This window comes from Vanessa cardui, chromosome 28, assembly GCF_905220365.1.
Source record: "Vanessa cardui chromosome 28, ilVanCard2.1, whole genome shotgun sequence".
Lineage (NCBI taxonomy): Eukaryota > Metazoa > Arthropoda > Insecta > Lepidoptera > Nymphalidae > Vanessa > Vanessa cardui.
This window is the reverse complement of record NC_061150.1, coordinates 1,300,380-1,321,460: the sequence shown is the minus strand read 5'-3', so window position 1 is coordinate 1,321,460 and position 21,081 is coordinate 1,300,380. Positions and strand designations below refer to the sequence as shown.

General features: G+C 38.2%; 2 protein-coding genes across 2 annotated transcripts; one reads left to right on the top strand and one right to left on the bottom strand.

Annotated features, from left to right (window-relative positions):
* Nucleotides 1-1,302: 1,302 nt before the first annotated feature.
* On the bottom strand, nt 1,303-1,608 carry LOC124541349 (gametocyte-specific factor 1-like). Its single transcript, XM_047119201.1, has one exon. It carries the CDS (start codon nt 1,606-1,608, stop codon nt 1,303-1,305), a length of 306 nt encoding a protein of 101 aa, XP_046975157.1.
* Nucleotides 1,609-2,292: 684 nt separating this feature from the next.
* LOC124541348 (probable tyrosyl-DNA phosphodiesterase) lies at nt 2,293-14,625 on the top strand. Its single transcript, XM_047119200.1, has 14 exons — nt 2,293-2,464; nt 2,682-2,780; nt 2,972-3,113; nt 4,162-4,453; nt 5,509-5,737; nt 6,606-6,708; nt 7,430-7,552; nt 9,428-9,523; nt 10,194-10,364; nt 11,614-11,782; nt 12,482-12,584; nt 12,976-13,075; nt 13,727-13,937; nt 14,475-14,625. Exons 1-14 carry the CDS (start codon nt 2,428-2,430, stop codon nt 14,595-14,597), a joined length of 1,998 nt encoding a protein of 665 aa, XP_046975156.1. The 5' UTR covers nt 2,293-2,427; the 3' UTR covers nt 14,598-14,625.
* The last annotated feature ends 6,456 nt before the right edge of the window (nt 14,626-21,081 follow it).

The following is a 21,081-nucleotide window of genomic DNA, read 5'->3' as shown; positions in this document are numbered from 1 at the left end:
ATATTCTTGTTTTATTTTAATTTTGTATTTTAATATAGTAATAATAATTATTGGACAACATCACATACATTATTCTGATCCCAGTATAAGTACCTAAAGCACTTGTGTTGTGGAAAATCAGAAGTAACGATACCACAAACACCCAGACCCAAGACGATATGGAAAACTAATGAACTTTTCTACATCGACTCGGCCGGGAATCGAAGCCGGGACCTCGGTGTGGCGTATCCATGAAAACCGGTGTACAATGATATCCTGTCAATTTGCTGATAATTTTTTTTTATTGTACATCGCGATGAAACCTGCATGTCTAATTACATAGAAATTCTGCCACATGTGTATTCCACCAACCAGCATTGGAACTGTGCTAGAATATGTTCCAAACCTTTTCCTCGAAAGGAAGAGGAGAGCTTAGCCCAGCAGTGCAAAATTTACAGGCTGGTTTTATTGTTTATGTGGATCTTTTTTCTTATGGTTGAAATACAGTATACGTAAGTAGCATACTACTTATATGTATGCATGAAATTATCCGGCCAAATGCATCTAGCCCGGAAATGTCAAAATACTTATAACTAAATGACTTATCACAACTAAAATTAAAACAAAATTGCTACTTTCAAATAGAAAACATAGTACTTTTATTAAGTCAACATCTTATTAAACTATTTCTTCTCTCTTAACACTAATTAAATTAATAAAATCACTTAGTAATTAATATCATAAAACCCCTGAGAGGGTAACAAATTACTCATATACTTAGGAAAACTACTAAATTTTGTCAATTATAGAAAATGAAATAAAATTCCCATATATAACTTTTCTTTTTTACAATTGTAACTTAAATATAATGAATTTATAAACAAGGAGTTAACGGTTACTGTTACTGAGCATTTTTAAAAAAGAACTTCACAAAGAAATATTTTGTATTTTTGTGAACCAGTTGGTAGGGCAAGTGAGCCAGTATAACTGTAAACACAGATATAACACTATAGATACTAAGGTTAGTACAACTTCAGCTGTTTGAGGTATGTTTAATATTTCCACCGGCCACAACAACCTCTTAATAATAGGTGATACCTTCACCAATCTACTTGCTTATAATATAATACAAATTGTTCGTATAAAAAACTTATTGATATATATGCCTAGTGTTACCCTGGCTAGTGTCTATGGGTTTAAAATAACACAATATAGTTCAATTATATCATAAAAATTATGACAATATTGTTTTGAGAATCAACAAAATAAACAAATGAACGATGTATATCCTTATATAATTATAAACATTTATTGTATAGCTAATTAATCGTCCCATGTTTCATGATTAGGGTCAGTCTCTGGAAGATACTCCCTTTGCAGGATCGGGCGAGGTGTTATCAAATGTGCGACTACTTTTGGTGGTTTATCTTCTGGAAACATTTCTGTCCTTGATGGACATTGTGTGACGTGTATCTTCATGTCCGCTTGAGGTAAGCGGTGCGTTGCGTTGTACGGGCAAGCGGTGAGTGGGGGGTGTTTTTCTTGACACCGAACGATATGGGCTTGGATGCGAGATCGAGGCAAGCGGTGCGAATGATCGTATGGGCACGAAATGAATGGATCGTCCATTTTCCTGTTCGAAATTGAATGATTCTGTTTAAAATTATAGTTTTAAAAACGGAATATGATGCTAAAATCGTTTATTTTCACTCGGAAGGTGTTTTTAAAACGTTTCACGAACCCGAGCAATAAACTTATACAAGCATTTGAATAACTATTAAATTATTGAAACAAATTGTCTGGAATGAATGAGGGCTTCAGAATGTTGGTCTTCTTTAATATTTTAGTCATTCATATAAAAATAATACTACCAAGTGAGAAGTGACAGGGTAAATATTATTTTAAACAATGTTTGTATTTGAAAATCTATTTAAATAATTATTCTAGGTTTTACGAATAGAATTTTTAAACATGGTTACCTCTATTTATTGAAGTAAAAATACGAAGAAAAATATGTGTATACAAACACAAAATTGACTTGACGAAATTTGAAAATTGAAGTATTTCAGTGTTGCTAGTACCCTTTGACAGATAGTAAATACATAATTAACATAACTAAACATATTGACTTTGTTCAATTTTAAAAAAATATACCGTTTTCATTTTGCTGTCGTGAAAATACATATTTTAATATTTTTCTTTGAAAATTTCAATTTTATAACTTTATTTACGGTAATTATAGTATCTAGATTAAAATTTATAACATTTATATTATTTGAAAATACAACACTCTTTCTTGCAACTGCCAAATAGCCCAGTGTCACTTTATGTTGTCAGCACAGCTGTTTCAAAGTAGTAGTAGTTTAAAAAGTTGTTAATTTATTTATTATTAAACGAGCATATCATATACGCTATTTTTTTTTAAATAAAATAATAAAGACTAAAACTATGATACCGTCTAACAAGCGTATGAACAAAATGGATGGTAAAATCATATAAATTAAATACTACTACGTTAAATACTTTGTTTGGTTTTAAATTTGATTAAAAAGTATTTTGTGTATTAGCATTCACTAGTTTATTTTTATTGTTTAATATTGGCAGAATAATTTGCACTTGTATAAGAAAAAAAACTCGGCTAAATTTACGAAAATAACTTTCACAATGAACTTATAAAATTTAAAACTTTTCTTAATTTTTAGGTAATCAAAATATAAAACGTGCTAAGAAAGAATGCAGCTACGGCGAAACATGCTATAGGCTCAACCCGGTCCATTTCAGAGAATTTAGTCATCCACATTGTAAGATAATTTACTTTTTACTCTAATTCTTTATTTAACATAAATGATTATTTATGATATAAATACTCTAAAAACTGATTTTATGATTGGGTACAACATTCAATCCCAGCAAAGAAATATACTATGAAGTATTTAAAAAAAAAAATAAGCAAAGTAATGCTTTAAAATCTAATTTAGCAATGTCATTACAGTGGAATCAATTTTGGACAATTCTAAAGGCAATGAATATGAGATTCCTGATAAATATAATTTACAAAAGAACATGTTTATAGACCAGTTAAATATTATAGTTGAAAAGAATTTGTATATAAGAAGTGCGGAAGTGAAAGACGGGTAAGTAATAATTGATCATCATTAGTAATAATAATAATATATTTTTTTTAATTCATAAATATGAAAATATTATTTAAATTCTGGCAGTGTAAGCTTATGTCTTAAACAGAAACCGTAAATACTAAAAAAAATACTATTTTAAATATTAACTAGACAATTGTCCATTTATGTTCTTTTTTCAAAATTATAATTTAAAAATGGAATTATAAAATTCTGATAAGACTGATCTTGAGTCTTCACATGAGACAGTGGAAAACAGTGTAAAAAAAATATTTGGAATGTTTTAGCACTAAATTAATTCACTCAATTAGACAGTATTTAATTATCATTGTGCATTAGTGTGCACTTATGTCATAGTGTGTGTGAGATGACTAATATAAGGATGACAATAGCATAAATTACAAATAAAATTATATTTGTTAATGCCTAAGTAACAGACTAATTCTTAATCATTTCATTTTATGTTCTTTTTTTAAATTATACTTCTGAAGTATTTTTTGTAATTCATAAATCTTCCAATAAGGCAAAGATGCCGGTCAGTCAGTCTTCATTAAATATGAGAAGTATAATTCATTTATTCATTCATGACTTCCCTAATAAAAATATTCAATAATCAATATAATTGATTAATCAATTATATTTTTTTTTCTATGTTCTAGCAACAATGCTCTAAATAAAAAAAAAAATTTGACTTGGTAGAAAAAAATTTAACTTTGTACAAACCCGTGTGGGTAGGTACCACCCACTCACTAGTTTTTCTACTGCTAAACAACAGTACTCAGTATTGTTGTGTTCCAGTTTGAAGGGTGAGTGAGACAGTGTAACTACAGGCACAAGGGACGTCCATCAAACTACACCATAAAAAAAAAATATCATAATTATATGCTTAGAAGGGGGAAAAATTTCAAATTAGTAATAGGAATATTCCTATTACTAATTTCTCCCCCTTCTAAGCTTATCACTTGTGTTAGGAGTCAAATAATAGTCAAGATGCATTGTTTGGAATTGATCCTTGAAAAATTAAAAAATGTCCATTAAATATTTACAGAGCGAGTTCAAGCATGCAAAATGAAAATGCAGAAACATCTAGTAATGATACAAAAAATCAAAATATTACAAGGACGAATGATTCACAGATATCAAAAATGACACAGATAAAAGATATAGATAAACAAATAGTCGATAATAGTAAAAAAAAATTAAATCAAAATTGTGCACAGACTATAAATCTTTCAAGTTCGAATGATAAATTTTCACAGAGTAATAATGAAAGTGGAAAATTAGTTAGTAGTTCTAAGTGTGATACTAGTGGTCAGCTTACATCAAAGATGGGAGAAAGAGTAAGAGGTAAGTATTAGGAGATAAATAAATAGCAAATTAAGTTCTTTAAAGCGGCTTACTGTTGAACAAAATGGCAGAAATCGTCACGAGGGAAAACGGTATGCCCACCAAGTGACCTCTTCTGCTATTTCTTTTGTTTATCTTGGTAGGGCCAGGGCAAGCTCGTTTGGGTAGGTACTACCCACTTAGACATCCTACTAGTATTCCACCGACCCAGCCCGTTCCACCCCAGCTTTGCATGGAAAAATGTGTCGAGATGGCCCAGTGGCTAGAACTCGTGCATCTTAACCGATGATTGCGGGTTCAAACCTAGGCAAGCACCGCTGATTCATGTGCTTAATTTGTCATTATAATTAAACTCGTGCTCAGCGGATAAGGAAAACATCGTGAGGAAACCTGCATGTGAGAAATTTCATAGAAATTCTGCCACATGTGTATTCCACCAACCCGCATTGGAACAGCGTGGTGGAATATGTTCCAAACCTTCTCCTCAAAGGGAGAGGAGGCCTTTAGCCCAGCAGTGGGAATTTACAGGCTGTTGTTGTTGTATATCATTTAAATGAATGTTTTCGAATATATTACAGATTTAAAAAGCATAGACATAGCAGTTTGTACTGCCTCATGACAAAAAACCTGTGACCGTTGTAAGACATTCTGTAGTATATTTAGTATCAGCACCGCGAAATCAAATCAAAATAAACTTTATTCAAGTGGGCTTTTACAAGCACTTTTGAATCGTCATTTTACAATCAAGTGAAGCTACCACCTGTTCGGAGAGTATATTCTACCGAGAGGAACCGGCAAGAAACTCAGTAGTTACTCTTTTTTAACATTTAAAAATACAGTCATGTTAGTTAATACGATTATTTACATTAACATATCCTGCTTGGGAGTCAACAGGTATTGATTCCAAGCTTTTTTATCATCTACAAAATCCTGTATCGAATAATACGCCTTTTTTACCAGTGTATTTTTTATAAACGATTTGATTTTACGAGACGGCAAAGTTAAAATTGATGCCGGGGCTGGTCGCTTGTTAATAATAGAAGGTTAGGAAGTCATAAAAATATCAACATACCCTCATATTAACATAAATCATTTAGATTCAGATTACCGTCCGATTGTACCACCAACGAAACGCGCAGAGGATTTCCTCAAAGTGGTCCTACCACGTGGCAAGATGGCCGCCAAGCACGCCGACTCAGCGCCTTACCACATCTTCTATACCACCATCACGGACGCTAGACAGACACACACACAACCGTACTCCATTACCTTTCAAGGTAAGTTTAATTTAAGCAATCAACAACATCACATACATTACTCTGATCCCAATGTAAGTAGCTGAAGCACTTGTGATGTGGAAAATCAGAAGTAACGACGTCACAAACACCCAGACCCAAGACAACATAGAAAACTAATGATAATCTACATCGACTCGGCCGGGAATAGAAACCAGGACCTCGGAGTGGCGTACCAATAAAAACCGGTGTACACACCACTCGACCACGGAGGTCGTCAAAGGTGCTCACGTAGAATTTGAATATATATACAAATTAAACTAAAATATTACGTTGATGATTGATATACAAAGAGGTGTTACCTTTTTGCTTCCAAGCCAATACTGTCCTTACTCAGGTTCTAGACTATCTGTGTACCAAATTTCATTTAAATCGGTTCAGAAGTTTTAGCGTGAAAGCGACGTGAAAGAGCTCAGATGGCCCAGTGGTTAGAACGCGTACATCTTAACCGATGATTTCGGGTTCAAGCCCAGGCAAGCACCACTATATATATGTGCTTAATTTGTGTTTATAATTCATCTCGTGCTCCGCGGTGAAGGAAAACATCGTGAGGAAACCTGCATGTGTCTAATTTCATCGAAATTCTGCCACATGTGCATTCCACCAACCCGCATTGGAACAGCGTGGTGGAATATATTCCAAACCCTCTCCTTAATGGAAGAGGAGGCCTTATCCCAGCAGTGAGAAATTTACAGGCTGTTACTTTACTTTACTTTAAAATGAGATAGACAGACAGACAGGCAGAGTTACTGTCATATTTATAATAATAGTATTGAAGAATAGATTATTAAAGTTATATCCTGTGCTAAAAACGCAACGTGTGGTCACTCTAATCATTATTTGTTCACAGAAATCCTTGATAGCAGTCTCGGCGAATTGAAGTGTTCCCTGCAAATAAACTTCATGGTAGAAATAGGGTGGCTGCTGGCGCAGTACTACTTCGCCGGGTACAGGTAATCAGGTACAATAGCAGCTAGCAGCATTTCCCCGTTGAATCGCAATTCCGATCTGGGCAAACCAACCAGCCCTCCTGTCACCAGTGGAGGCAATAAAACGAGGTGTGGTACTTTAGATTTATATTTTTATGCTATTGCTTGGCGGACGAGAGTCGAGATGGCCCAGTGGTTAGAACGCGTGCATCTTAACCGATGATTGCGGGTTCAAGCCCAGGCAAGCACCGCTGATTCATGTGCTTAATTTGTCTTTATACTTCATGTCATGCTCAGCGGTGAAAGAAAACATCGTGAGGAAACCTGCAATTTCATCGAAATTCTGTCACATGAAGTTTGGCTATGAAATTAATGCGTAATATTCGTTACAAAGCCAGTCTCGCAATTCCGATCCTCTGGGCAAACGAACCAGCCCTCCTGTCACCGGTGGAGGCAATGAGGCGAGGTATTGTACTTTATGCTATTGCTTGGCGAACGATATGGGCCACATGGTAAGTGATCACCACCACCCATAGACAATGGCACTGTGAGACGATTCCTTTCATCGCCAATGCGCCAACAACTTGGGAACTAAGATGCTATGTCCCTTGTGCCTGTTACACTGGGTCACTTACCCTTCAAACCGGAATACAACAATACCAAGTGGTGTTTGGCGGTAGAATATTTGATGAGGTACCTACCCTCAATAAGGAATATTGCATTAAATAAATTAAAACAATTTCAGTGCGAAAAAACTGACCATATTGTACGGCGACGACTGTTCGGATATGAAGAATATTAACAAAAAGAAGCCAAACGTTGACGCGCATTACGTTAACATGGCAACACCGTTCGGGAAACATCACACGTGAGTATATATGTCAACGTAATATTACTAAGTACGGTGACATATACAGTATTAAACAAAGTCCTAAACAAACCTCTATCCGGCTCGAAGGACCAATGTCCTTTGAATGAGATACAAATAAAACCAGTGGACTGCATGTATGCTGGTATGTTATCTATGCAAGAAAAAACACAAGGTCAACTTGCGACGCTGGTGGTACCACACAGTGGCGTAGCTAGGTGAGGGAGGGTCCCGGTGCATAGAAAAAGAATCGTTCCCTCACCCCCTCTTTTCCATCCCTCTTTAACTACTAATTATCCTTCAAAATTATAGATACCAAATAAGAAATTTTGTGGGCAGGGTCGTGTTTTTCTAGCTTCAGAAGCTTAAGGTTTAGTTTAGAGGGCCCCCTGAACTCCGGGGCCCTGGTGCACTGCACCACTTGCCCTACGATAGCAACGCCACTGGTACCATATATAAATTAAATTGACCCCCAAAGTTGCACTTACTTCCAAACTCTGATAAAAACTTAAAATATTTTGCCAAGATTTTTTGATGTTTACTCCAAATTAATTCAAGATTTCGATCAATGTGTTGGCGTTTTATGTCATTAGTGATGTAGGGTATATTTCATACAGCTCTTTTGTCTATGGGAGGTGGTGACGTCTAACCATCAGCATCAAAAAATCAAAATCAAAATAAACTTTATTCAAGTAGGCTTTTATAAGCACTTTTGAATCGTCATTTTACAATTAAGTGAAGCTACCACCGGTTCGGAAAGTAGATTCTACCGAGAAGAACCGGCAAGAAACTCAGTAGTTACTCTTTTTTAACATTTAAAAAATACAACGTCATGTTAATTAAATACAATGATTTCAATTAATGTATCCTGCTTGGAAGTCAACTTATAGCTAGCTTGGAAGTCAACTTAATGTATCCTGCTTGGAAGTCAACTTATAGGTAGCTCATAAGCTCGCCCACCATCCTATATCATAAAAAAATGTTATCAATTAATTGCTTTTTAACAAGTGTTTAGTATATGTACAGTCGGGGTAAGAAAAGGTCGTCACCTTAAGATCTATTTTCGTGTGCTCAGTGTGAGCGATAATCTGCTTTACCGATCGAGAATATATGACACTGACAGACATATTTTGAGCATTCAGTACAAGATATCATATCTAATTTAAATTTGTAATGAGTAATTACGCCATTAAAGAGATTTCATATTGATTTAAGACTAAACGTAGTCCAAAGATGTTGTACTATTTTGAACCAAGTTATCATATGATGTAAGTTTGATTTTATATGCAGTTGTCACTTTAGTGTTCTAATTTCAAAAGGTACTAAGAGTTTTCTACTTGATAATGGAATTAATTTGAAAACTGACGAACGTTTCCCTACTTTCTGTATTTCAAATAAAGTAAATATTGTTGGAATAAACAAGCAACACCTGCGTCAAGTCACACAACTTCCCTTTAAAAAGGCGGGAGATTCGTAAATTCGGAATAATTATAATCGCGATCTCAATGTGTCAACTACATTGAGATCGCGATTATAATTATTACGGTGTAATGTGATTATTGATGGTTATTTGTGTTGTAGACTAATATGTTTTTCTATTGTGGTCGATTGATTGTTATTGTAAATTAGAGATAATTGTTTTAGACGTTAGCCTACTTCCTACTTCTGGTTCTAAAAGTATATATTAGGCAGTATTTATTATAGCAGTGACAAGCCTATACGAGAATAAACAAACCACAACCGCCCCCCCCCTCCTCTCTTCATCGCTGTCTCAGCACTTCGTCAGCTGTAACCTCGATCTAAAAATCTGTAGCTTCATAATCTAGCCAATCAACATTAACAATAGATATATATATATATTGGGATATGTTTCAGAAAAATGATGTTGCTTTGTTACGAGGACGGATCCATGCGAGTGGTTATATCCACCGCTAATCTGTACATCGATGACTGGGAGAACAGGACTCAGGGGTAAGTTTTATTTCAAAGTTTGAGTGTTTTTTGAACTAGATGGCGTTAGTTGTCGATTAAATCGCGCTATCGTTATTTCTTTTTCAAATGGTATATGTTCAAGTGAACTTAGAATAGTTAGTGGATTATTGTCCAATGTCCCCTGGATATGAGACCAGCCGAGTTAATCCACCATCCTGAGAACAGCTTGGGAAGTCCTGTAATATGGTATCATACCATACAACACCTACCATTGGTGTGACATTTTTCAGTCTGAAAACTTAACTATTTTCTAGGCGTTGGATTTGTTACCCAGCGTTGCCTATGTGTGGGGAATTCCCCAAGTCGATCGGGGATATGTGGGGAAAATGAGGGGAATCTATACATATGCGTTTTATGCCAAAACGATCGGTAAATTAACCACGACTAGTTTGATTCAACGAAAAAAAAAGGTCGTCAGTAACCATGACTAGTCTGATTTCACGAAATATACCTCGAAAATTTGATTTTGTAGGTGTGGGGAATTGGGACATTTTTCCCCCAATTTGGGGAATATCGCTAAGATTTTTGGGGAATTAGATGAATGGGCATTGGCAACCCTGTTGTTACCATCAGCCATGACGCTCTTCCCCCCTCCACGCGGCTTCACAGCTCGGGCAGACACTAGCAATCAATCTATATTGTGTTGTAGTCTGTGGTTCAGCCCTCGCTGCCCGGAACTCCCCGCGGACTCCATGCCGCACGACGGGGAGTCCCCGACGCAGTTCAAGCGCGGCCTGCTGCGCTACCTCGCGCACTACCACCTACCGCAGCTCGCCTTCTACCTGGACAGAGTCAAGAGATGCGACTTCAGCCATATTAAGTGAGTTTCTACCTTATAATTGTCCAAAATATGTCTTCTAGCAATATTGTTTTACTTGGTGGTTGGGCTTTGTGCAAGCCCGTCTGGGTAGGTACTACCCACTCATCAGTTATTCTACCGCCAAACAACAGTACTCAGTATTGTTGTGTTCCGGTTTGAAGGGTGAGTGAGCCAGTGTAACTACAGGCACAAGGGACATATCATCTTAGTTCTCAAGGTTGGTGGCGCATTGACGATTTAGGGAATAGTTAATGTTTCTTACAGCGTCATTGTCTATGGGTAATGGTGACCACTTACCATCAGGTGGCCCATATGCTCGTCCGCCAACCTATAACATAAAAAAAACGTAAGTACTAAGTATCTTTTGATAGTAAGTGGTACTGTGACGAATATTAAGCATCCCATAAATAACCAATGCATCATAAAAAATAGTAAATACGAGACAACATCACATACATTACTCTGATCCCAATGTGAATAGCTAACGCACTTGTGTTGTGGAAAATCACAAGTAACGACGTCACAAACACCCAGACCCGAGACAACATAGAATACTAATGGTAACCTACATCGACTCGGTGTACGAACCCAGGACCTCGGAGTGGCGTACCCATGAAAACCGGTGTACACACCACTCGACCACGGAGGTTGGTTATACTGGTTCAATGACCCATCAATTGAGGCACTGGCTTGACGCCGGTGCATCTCATAACTTGCAATCAACGTGTCCATAAAATATGAAAACTACCAGTATGCCGGTGGTGACATTTTGCGTTTGTGGTCGGTGACTCGTGGGCGATAACCCTTAAAATAAAAAAAAAGTAAAGTAACAACCTGTAAATTAATCCCTGCTGGGGTCTCCTCTTCCATTAAGGAGAGGGTTTGAAACATATTCCAACACGCTGTTCCAATGCGCGTTGGTGTAACTGCACATGTGGCAGAATTTCGATGAATTTAGACACATGCAGGTTTCCTCACGATGTTTTCCTTCACCGCCGAGCACGAGATGAATTATAAACACAAATTAAGCACATATATATAGTGGTGCTTGCCTGGATTTGAACCCGCAATCATCGGTTCACCGAAATCACCGGAAGAGGAGACCTTAGCCCAGCAGTGAGTAATTTACAGGCTGTTACTGTACTGTACTCTACTGTACTGTTATTTATTATATTAAACAGGTATGAAAGCGAATTGTATTCCGAAGATGGCTTTCATCTAAACAACACTCATCATAGCATTATTGCAGTGTGTTCCTCGTCTCATCAGCCCCGGGGTCACACTTTGACCTGGATTGGGGCATGACTCGTGTGGGCGCGCTGCTGAGACAGCACTGCGAGATCCCGCCGAGCGAGAACCGCTCGTGGCCGCTCATCGCCCAGGCCAGCAGCCTCGGCAGCTATGGGAGCGAACCCAAGGTCAATTGTAAAACCATATAGTACGACATAACTCACACGTATCATCGGCAAAATTCGTAAAACCGATCACATCCGAATTGAGTACGCTCTCCCAAATTATCAGTATTTATTTCTCACGCGAATATGATCTTTACGCAAACGTAATAACTTGTAATATCATATGACCTAATATATTCGTCAATCTGACGCGTCGCTTTACACGCACTCGCTGTCTCGGGTCGAACTGACGCGGGAATCTATAGCGAGGAATAGCGTCGAGTGGCGCGATAGGGAGCTGTTTCTGTTGGTTGTGAATCTTAAATACTTAAGCCTAGCTGTGGGAATTTTACAGGCTGTTACTTTTATTTTATCTCAGGTCTATGACCACAGATGTTGCAAGGAAGGCATGTGTCTAAATTCAAAAAAAATTGGCCACATTCGAGCACTGTGATGGAAAATGTTCCAAACCTTCTATGCAAAAGGAAAGGAGGCCTTAGCCCACCAGTGGGAATTTTACCAGCTGTTACTGTTGTACTAATATAATCATTCTGAATAAGCCATTAATTACAACAACAACAACAACAGCCTGTAAATTCCCACTGCTGGGCTAAAGGCCTTCTCTCCCTTTGAGGAGAAGGTTTGGAACATATTCCACCACGCTGTTCCAATGCGGGTTGGTGGAAAGCTGCCATTATTTAAGTTAGGTAATTTGTTTTCCAGTTATGGCTGACAGGAGATTTCCTTCATAACTTCACAAAAATCAAGAATCAAGCGCAGACGTTGTCACAGCCGCCGGAGTTGAAACTAATTTATCCATCACTGGGTGAGATTTGACTTGGGACCACAATCAAAATAAACTTTATTCAAGTGGGCTTTTACAAGCACTTTTGAATCGTCATTTTACAATTAAGTGAAGCTACCTTTTCGGAAAGTAGATTCTACCGAGAAGAACCGGCAAGAAACTCAGTAGTTACTCTTTTTCAACATTTAAAAATAGTCATGTTAGTTAAATACAATTAGTTACATTAATATATCCTGCTTGGAAGTCAACAGGTATTAACTCCACGCTTTTTTATCATATATAAAATCTTGTAACTTATAATATGCCTTTTTTTACCAATGTATTTTTTTAACAAACGATTTGAATTTAACTCTCGTAACACTCTGCATGCAAACGATGCCCAAACTTGAGAATATATTAACTTGTGTAACAGAGAACGTGAGACAATCTCACGACGATCTCCTCGGTGGAGGCTGCCTGCCTTACGCGGCGGACGCGCACAAGAAACAACCCTGGCTAAACGATTTTTTGTAGTAAGTCTATTTTTTATCTTGCTCTTGTATTTCTATTTAGTTCTATAAATATAAATAAATCACATACATTACTCTGATCCCAATGTAAGTAGCTTTCATAATTAATAACTTTTCTACATTTTTAATAGAGATCGAATGAGCGCTGGTCAATGTGACGTCACCGAAACGACTGACAACGTTTTTGTGAATATAATAAAAAAAGATTAAATTTTTTTATGGTATAGCTTGGCGGACGAGCATATGGTACACCTGTTGGTATGTGGTCACCATTACCAATAGACAATGACGCTGTAAGAAACATTAACTATTCCTTACATCGTCAATGTGCCACCAACCTTGGGAACTAAGATGTTATGTCCCTTGTGCCTGTAGTTACACTGGCTCACTCACCCTTCAAACCGGAACACAACAATACTGAGTACTGTTGTTTGGCAGTAGAATATCTGATGAGTGGGTGGTACCTACCCAGACGGGCTTGCACAAAGCCCTACAACCAAGTAATTTAACTTCATAGCAAAAGCAAGTGTCAAATTTGCCGAAATATATATATTTTGTGGGTTTTATATCGGAAATCAACATTTTTAATTTATTTTTCAGACATAGAAGAATATCCTATTAAGAAATACATAGTGATTTAACGATTCTTTCCAGCCAATGGCTCGCAACGTCCACCGGTCGTAACAAAGCGATGCCTCACATAAAGTCCTACACGCGCGTGTCCCCTGACAACAAGATGGCGGCGTACTACCTCCTCACATCCGGTAACGTCAGCAAGGCTGCCTGGGGTTCCCTCAACAAAGGCAACAGGGCCTTGAGGATAATGAGCTACGAATGCGGCGTGCTGTTCCTGCCGAGATTTGTGGTGGGTTATTGATTAAAGACTATATATCCCACTGCTGGGCAAACGTTCTTGTATATACGTGAATAGCTTTATGATGCTCTAATATGGTTTGGTTGCGAATGAAATATGATTATGTTATGACGACAGCGTGACGTCATAACGATAATACTCCCCTCTCTTTTGATAAGGGGGGAGGGGGATTGGATAATGCCTAGGGCGGCAGATTTAGAGGGGCGGCAAATTTAGCCCAAATTTGTTACTTTCTTACAGAAATAAAAAAAAAACTTATAATTATACGTATACACATTACGTCCGTAATCCGTACACTCGTCACTACATAGCGGGTTGGAAAAATAATCTAGTAACTGACAGAAATATTACATAGTTTATAATCATACTAATAACGAGAAAAAGCCGATGTAATGAGGACGATAGAACACAAATCATAAATGTTGCAAAAAATAAGTAGGGGCGGCAAAAATTGCATAGCCTACTAGCCTACTAGCGGCAGATTTGTACTGCCACTGCCAAATTAATTATTATTTCGTGTAATTGCAGATCAATCAAGACTTTTTCCCTCTAGAAGAGAACGCAAAGAATCGTCTAATAATACCGTACGATATTCCTCCGACGAAATACACGAGCAAGATGTCGCCCTGGTTTTCTGATTATTTGCATTGAAATGTTTAATAAATATTTTTGTATTGTGTATTTTTTATTGTAAACCCATATAGTACACCGGGACTAGCCGGATCAGGCTAAGTGGTCCTTAATACACCGAAATACCCAATTACCCGAGATACCTTCTCAGTCTCATCAGCATTATTTCAGTAGCCATCAAATCAAATCATATTATAATCTTACTTAAAAGTAAAGTAACAGTCTGTGAATTTTCCCACTGCTGGGATAAGGCCTCCTCTTCCATTAAGCGAGAGGATTTGGAACATATTCCACCACGCTGTTCCAATGTGTGTTCGTGGAATGAACATGTGGCAGAATTTCGATGAAATTATTCACATGCAAGTTTCCTCACGATGTTTTCCTTCACCGCTGAGCACGAGATGAATTATAAACACAAATTAAGCCCATATATGTAGTAGTGCTTGCCTGGATTTGAAACCGAATCATCGGTTAAGATGCATGCGTTCTAACCACTGGGCCATCTCAGCTCAATCTTATTTATTCAAGTAGACACACAGTATACAGTCTTGAATGAATTGAAAAGTGACCACCGGTTCGAAAAGTAAGATAAAGTAAGATCATAATTCACTCATCATTTTTCGTAACACACCAAAAACAGCAAAAAAATCTCTTTTTACGACCTCCGAGGTCGAGTGGTGTGATCACCGTATTTCATATGCTGTCTTGGGTCTGGGTGCTTGCGACGTCGTTACTTCTGATTTTCCACAACACAAGTGCTTCAGCTACTTACATTGGGATCAGAGTAATGTATGTGATGTTGCCTCATATTTAATATTTATGATAAATAAATATTTTCAATCAGATGATAAAAAGGTGTCTAAAAATTTTACCTTTGCCTATTTAAATATAGGCTTTTAATTTCATGAGACATTTTTAACTTTGCAGTTTCGTAAATTCAAATCGTTTTTAAAAAATACATCGGTAATAAAGGCAAATTATTCGAAACAAGATTTTATAGATGATAAAAAAGCGTAGAGTTAATACCTTTTGACTTCCAAGCGGGATATATTAATTTAAATAATTGTATCTAACTAACATGACTGTATATTTTAAATGTTAAAAAAGAGCAACTACTGAATTTCTTGCCGGTTCTTCTCTGTGGAATCTACTTTCCGAACCGGTGGTAGCTTCACTTAATTGTAAAATAACGATTCAAAAGTGCTTGTATAAGCCTACTTGAATAAAGTTAAATATTTTGATTTGAAATTAATAAAAGCCGTCATATCAGATTTGATTTGACCTGGAATGTTATATTACTCAAAGCAGTAATGACGTTGCGTACTTCATAATTGATAGCAATTACAAGTAATTTCAAGAAAACCTTGACTATTTTAACAGCGATGTATTAAATACAGATTAAAAAGAAAAAAATACTAATGTTTTTTTTCTTGAAGACCTCGTGGGTATCTCTAATGTCAGTGGTGTATTTACCAATAGGCTAAGTAGGCTGGAGCCTAGGGCTTCAGATTTAGAGGGGCGGTAAATTTAGACCAAATTTGTTATTATCTTACAGACATAAAAAAAAAATTATATGTATACACATTACGTCCGTTATCCGTATACTCGTCAATACATAGCGGGTTGGAAAAATAAACTAGTAACAGATAGAAATATCACCTAGTTTAGTTTATACTAATAACGGAAAAAAAACGATGATATGAGGACGATAGAACACACATCATAAATGTTGCAAAAAAACGTAGAGGCGGCGAAAATTGAATAGCCTACTAGCGACAGATTTGTAATTGTATGTATTATATTATAATTAAAATTGAGTACCTACTCGATCGCAGAAAATATTCATTATTCAAGTCGGCTCGTAAAAACACTTTGAAATGGCATGTTTGAGTTAAATTTGAATTTAAAGCTATCACCGTTTTGGAAAGCAGATTCTACTGAGAAGTCCGAACATAAAAAATTTCCGCGATTAAAATCCGTTTAAACTAGTTTAATTTCAATGTGTAATAATCGCGAAAAATTAAGACAACATTAAAATAAAAATAAACATCCGAAGCCTCTTTTTTGTTTTACGAGGAGGAAAGGCATTTACGACTCTCGCCCGGCCGGGGGACCGGGACGGGTATGTGGGACTCAACCGGGGCCATAAGGGCCCCGTGCCAGGGCTGAAGGTCCTGTCCTACCCACTAAAACCATCCTCGGGTTTCCACCATGCCGCCGAGTGGTGAGGCAACGGGATCGCCCAGGGCATGCAACCGCGACCCCACCAACGGCATCCGCCGTAAAGCGGCTGAATGACTAACGTGGAAAGCGCGCCTAGTGCGCGCCTTCCCCCCCATCCTCCACGTGCTCATGTGACGAACTCCCCCGAGTCCGCTACTGGAGGCTGAACGTCAACGAAGCTGACGCCCTGCGGCGAAAAAGATAGTAGGCTCTGCCGCTGACCGCCGGTGTAAAACACCTGGGAGGCTAGAGTAGCGAGCCCTCCCACTCCCTCCTAGCCAACGAGGCCATTCACATGGTCCGCCCTGACGCCGACCAGGAACGTACCAGCAGCCACGCGGCTTCCCTCCCGCCAGTCTTAGCCGTGGCCGACGAGCAAGCTCAAGCCGGCCCCGTTCCCCGTGCCCAGGGTGACTGACATGTACCCCAAATATCCAAAGCCTAACGTAGTCTTAAAAGATATAAGTACCTTTAAGTTCGAAACAATGATGTTATTCAAGTTCAAAACTTCTATTAAAATTCAACTCACTAACTTGAGCTACCTCTTAATAAATACTTTGTAATTAACACACAAAACATTCACTAATTATTTAATTAAAGTAATTAATCTATAATTATAAGGATTAGTTTATTTTAAAACAATCAGTGTCAATCATGCATCCGATCTTACGTGTTCACGGTTGTAACATTCTTTTTAAGTCATCAATACATATAATAAAATTGGAACGTATGTTTGTAATATTGAAATAGCCTTTTTTAGCTTTTTTACTCAATGCATAATTATGTATGTATACACGGTACGTATACCAAAATTAAGGTTTTTTCAATTTTTTCGATCTGTCTGATTTTTCCGGGTACCTAATCTCTGGAATGGCTGGACCAATTTTGACGTGACTTTCACTGGCAGAAACTGATATAATAAGGAGTAACTTAGGCTACAATAATATCTCTTTTTTGTTAAATTCAAACGCGTACAAGGTCGCGGGCACAGCTAGTGTAATATAATTTGAGAAAGTAAATTGATGAATAAAACAAATAAACAAATAAAGCTATATCAACCTCGATACTCCCTTGGGGATGTTTTTGACTTATAGCATATTCCAATCGAAGTAGGAATAAAGATAAACAAACCTTGGATACACGTATTTCGTGTGATTTGATATATCTAATATATCAGATATATTGTTCACAATTAAGAGTTTATGATTGATATATCTTTATTGCTTGTAAAAGCCTACTTGAGTAAAGTTTATTTTGATTTGATTTGATTTAAATGGTTTTTATGGGTTATCCATAAGAGAGATATACATGTACTATCGGACTTTTCGTAAACCTTTTTTAACAATTATTATTACAGCTTTATTTAATTCCACACAAAATTTTAATTCAAAAATTCAATAAAATATATATAATACACAACATGCAGATTAATCAACTATAAAAAAATAACATTCTCATTTAATTATTGAGCATTTCGTGTGCTATTGTATTGTTGTGTAAAAGCCTTTTCCAAGGAATTCCAAATCAAATCAAAAAAAAATTATTCAAGTAGGCTGTTACAAGCACTTTTGAATCTTAATTTTACAATTACGTGAAGCTACCACCGGTTCGGAAAGTAGATTCTACAGAGAAGAACCGGCAAAAAACTCAGTGTTTACTCTTTTTTAACATTTAAAAATACAAAGTCAAATGTTAGTTATTACAATTATTTAAATTAATATATCCTGCGTGGAAGTCAACAGGTATTAGCTCTACGCTTTTTTATCATCTATAAAATCTTGTATTGAATAATATGCTTTATCTACCAATGTATTTTTTACAAACAATTTGAATTTACGAAACGGCAAAGTTAAAAATGTCTGTGGAATTTTATTATAGAAGCGGATACCCTGCCCTAAGAAGGACTTAATGACTTTGCGGAGTCGGAAACTTGGCCTTATAAGCTTATCCTTACTCCTAGTGCACATACAATGATTATCACTGGTTTTATCAAAGTTATCAATGTTACTGTGAATATACATAATATTGTTGTAAATATATTGCGACGCAACAGTGAGTATTCCTACTCTGTTAAAAACATCCCGAAGAGAGTCTCTAGCTTCATACCATCCATCTTTCAACCGCCATCTTTCTCTATCCCTGGCAGCAAGCATTCCTGGCCAGCCGCTGTCGTTAGCTCATCTGCCCATCTTGAATATGGCCGGCCTCTTGCTCTTGTGCCCTTTGGACTCAACCAATTTTGTATAAGCCAATTTAATAGTGCCAGATGTACAATACTGTAGTACATTATTTTGATCTATCTCGTAGGGTTCAGCCAGCGTCGCTTTACGGTGCCCCGATCTGGATAGATGCCCTCACCACTAAAAATCGGGCCCTGCTGCGCAAGCCGCAGAGGGTCATAGCGGTGAGAGGCATCAGAGGGTACCGTACGGTGTCGTGGACTGCGGCGACACTTCTCGCGGGCGATCCGCCCTGGGAGCTCCAGGCGGAGGTGCTCGCGGAGGTGTACCGGTTCCGGGTCGAGGCGAGGGACCGCGGCGACCGTCCAGGGTCGGCGGAGATCGGGCGGATCAGGGCTCTAGCCCAGCAAGCCCTGATCGTCCGATGGCAGGAAGATCTGGGGTCACCCACGGCGGGCCTAGCGACAGTGGAGGCGATCCGTCCCCACTTGAGTCGCTGGGTCGAGAGGAAGCACGGCACACTGTCGTACAGAATGACGCAGGTACTTACCGGACACGGATGCTTCGGTAAGTACCTGCACGGGATAGCGCGGCGGGAGGAGTCACCCTCCTGCCACGAGTGTGGTGCGCCAGTGGACACGGCGTACCACACCCTGTACGAGTGTGCTGCGTGGGGGCCCCAGAGGCACATCCTTGCGGCGACTATGGGCGGAGACCTCTCGCTACCGAGCGTTATCAACACCATGCTCGGTAGTGAGGTGTGCTGGTCAGAGATGCGCTCCTTCTGCGAAAGTGTCATGTCGCAGAAGGAAGCAGCGGAGCGGGAGCGGGAAAAAAATGCCGCCGCTGACTCGCTCCGCAGAAGACGACCGGGGAGAAGGAAAAGGCGCTACGCGCATCTTCTCCCTCCGCCTCAATAGGCGCCGTAGGGACCAGGGGGGGTCCCAGTACCCTGGGAATCCCCCCTAGCTGTTGAAGGCCCGTATAAGCGGGCCGACCGTCAGGGCGTCACGGTAGCATGCGTAAGCGATCCCGTGGCGTCCATCGAAAGACGGAGAGGGTACCGCTGGTTTTTTAGTGGGTAAACCCGGTGTGCTTGGGCGCACTCGGCGTTCAGGGCTCCGGGGAGTCCCACACACCCCCCCACTTTCCATCACGTGGGGGAAGCGCGTAAAGCGTTTTTCCAGCGTAATAAAAAAAAAAAAAAGTATAAAACAAAGTCGCTTTCTCCGTCCCTATATGTATGCTTAAACCTTTAAAACTACGCAACGGATTTTGATGCGGTTTTTTTCAATAGATAGAGTGATTCGAAAGGATGGTTTTTGTACACAATACATACACAATATGTTAAATAAATAGATATAATTGTAATGTGCTGTAAATAAACAAATTATGTAGTATATTTATTATCAGTATTGCACCCGTTCAAAGCCGGGCCGGGTCGCTCGTTTAGAATAAGATTAAGAAAATGTTTATTCAGGACAAAAATATACATATTGCTATAGGCATATAGGAAATCAAACATTGACTAATGACTATAAGAAAATATAAAAAAAAAACCAACAAATTTATATAAAACAATAAACAAAATCTTCTGCAATCGTGAACCATTCAGTTTTTATGTTTTAAAACCCAACAACAACAAAAACAGCCTGTTGTCCCACTGCTGGGCTAAGGCCTCCTCTCCCTATAAGGAGAGGGCTTGGAACATATTCCATCACGCTGTTTCAATGCGAGTTAGGGGAATACACATGTGGCAGAATTTCGATGAAATTAGACGCATGCAGGTTTCCTAACGATGTTTTCCTTAACCGAGCACGACACATAAATATTCAGTAGTGCTTGAACCCGCAATCATCGGTTAAGATACACGCGTTCTAACCACTGGGCCATCTCGATTCAAGCTTATATTTAAAAACCCAACGCTGATTTTCGATGGTACCATTTGTGAATGGTCAGTTTAGGTACAATTGGATTTGATTCGACAATTAGATCATGTCTGTGATCGATGTGTGTTAATTAGCGAAGTATACATTATTTCATACTAAAATAATTAGCGCGGTCAGTGCATGCCAACCTGTTACTTTTCGGTCCATCGCTCC

Excerpts from the sequence above, each read along its gene's own strand:
- LOC124541349 (XM_047119201.1), bottom strand. The coding sequence starts at position 1,608 with ATGGACGATCCATTCATTTCGTGCCCATACGATCATTCGCACCGCTTG.
- LOC124541348 (XM_047119200.1), top strand. The coding sequence starts at position 2,428 with ATGATACCGTCTAACAAGCGTATGAACAAAATGGATG. Across the intron at positions 2,781-2,971 it reads AGAATTTAGTCATCCACATT|TGGAATCAATTTTGGACAAT; the intron begins GTAAGATAATTT and ends ATGTCATTACAG. Across the intron at positions 6,709-7,429 it reads TACTACTTCGCCGGGTACAG|TGCGAAAAAACTGACCATAT; the intron begins GTAATCAGGTAC and ends AAACAATTTCAG.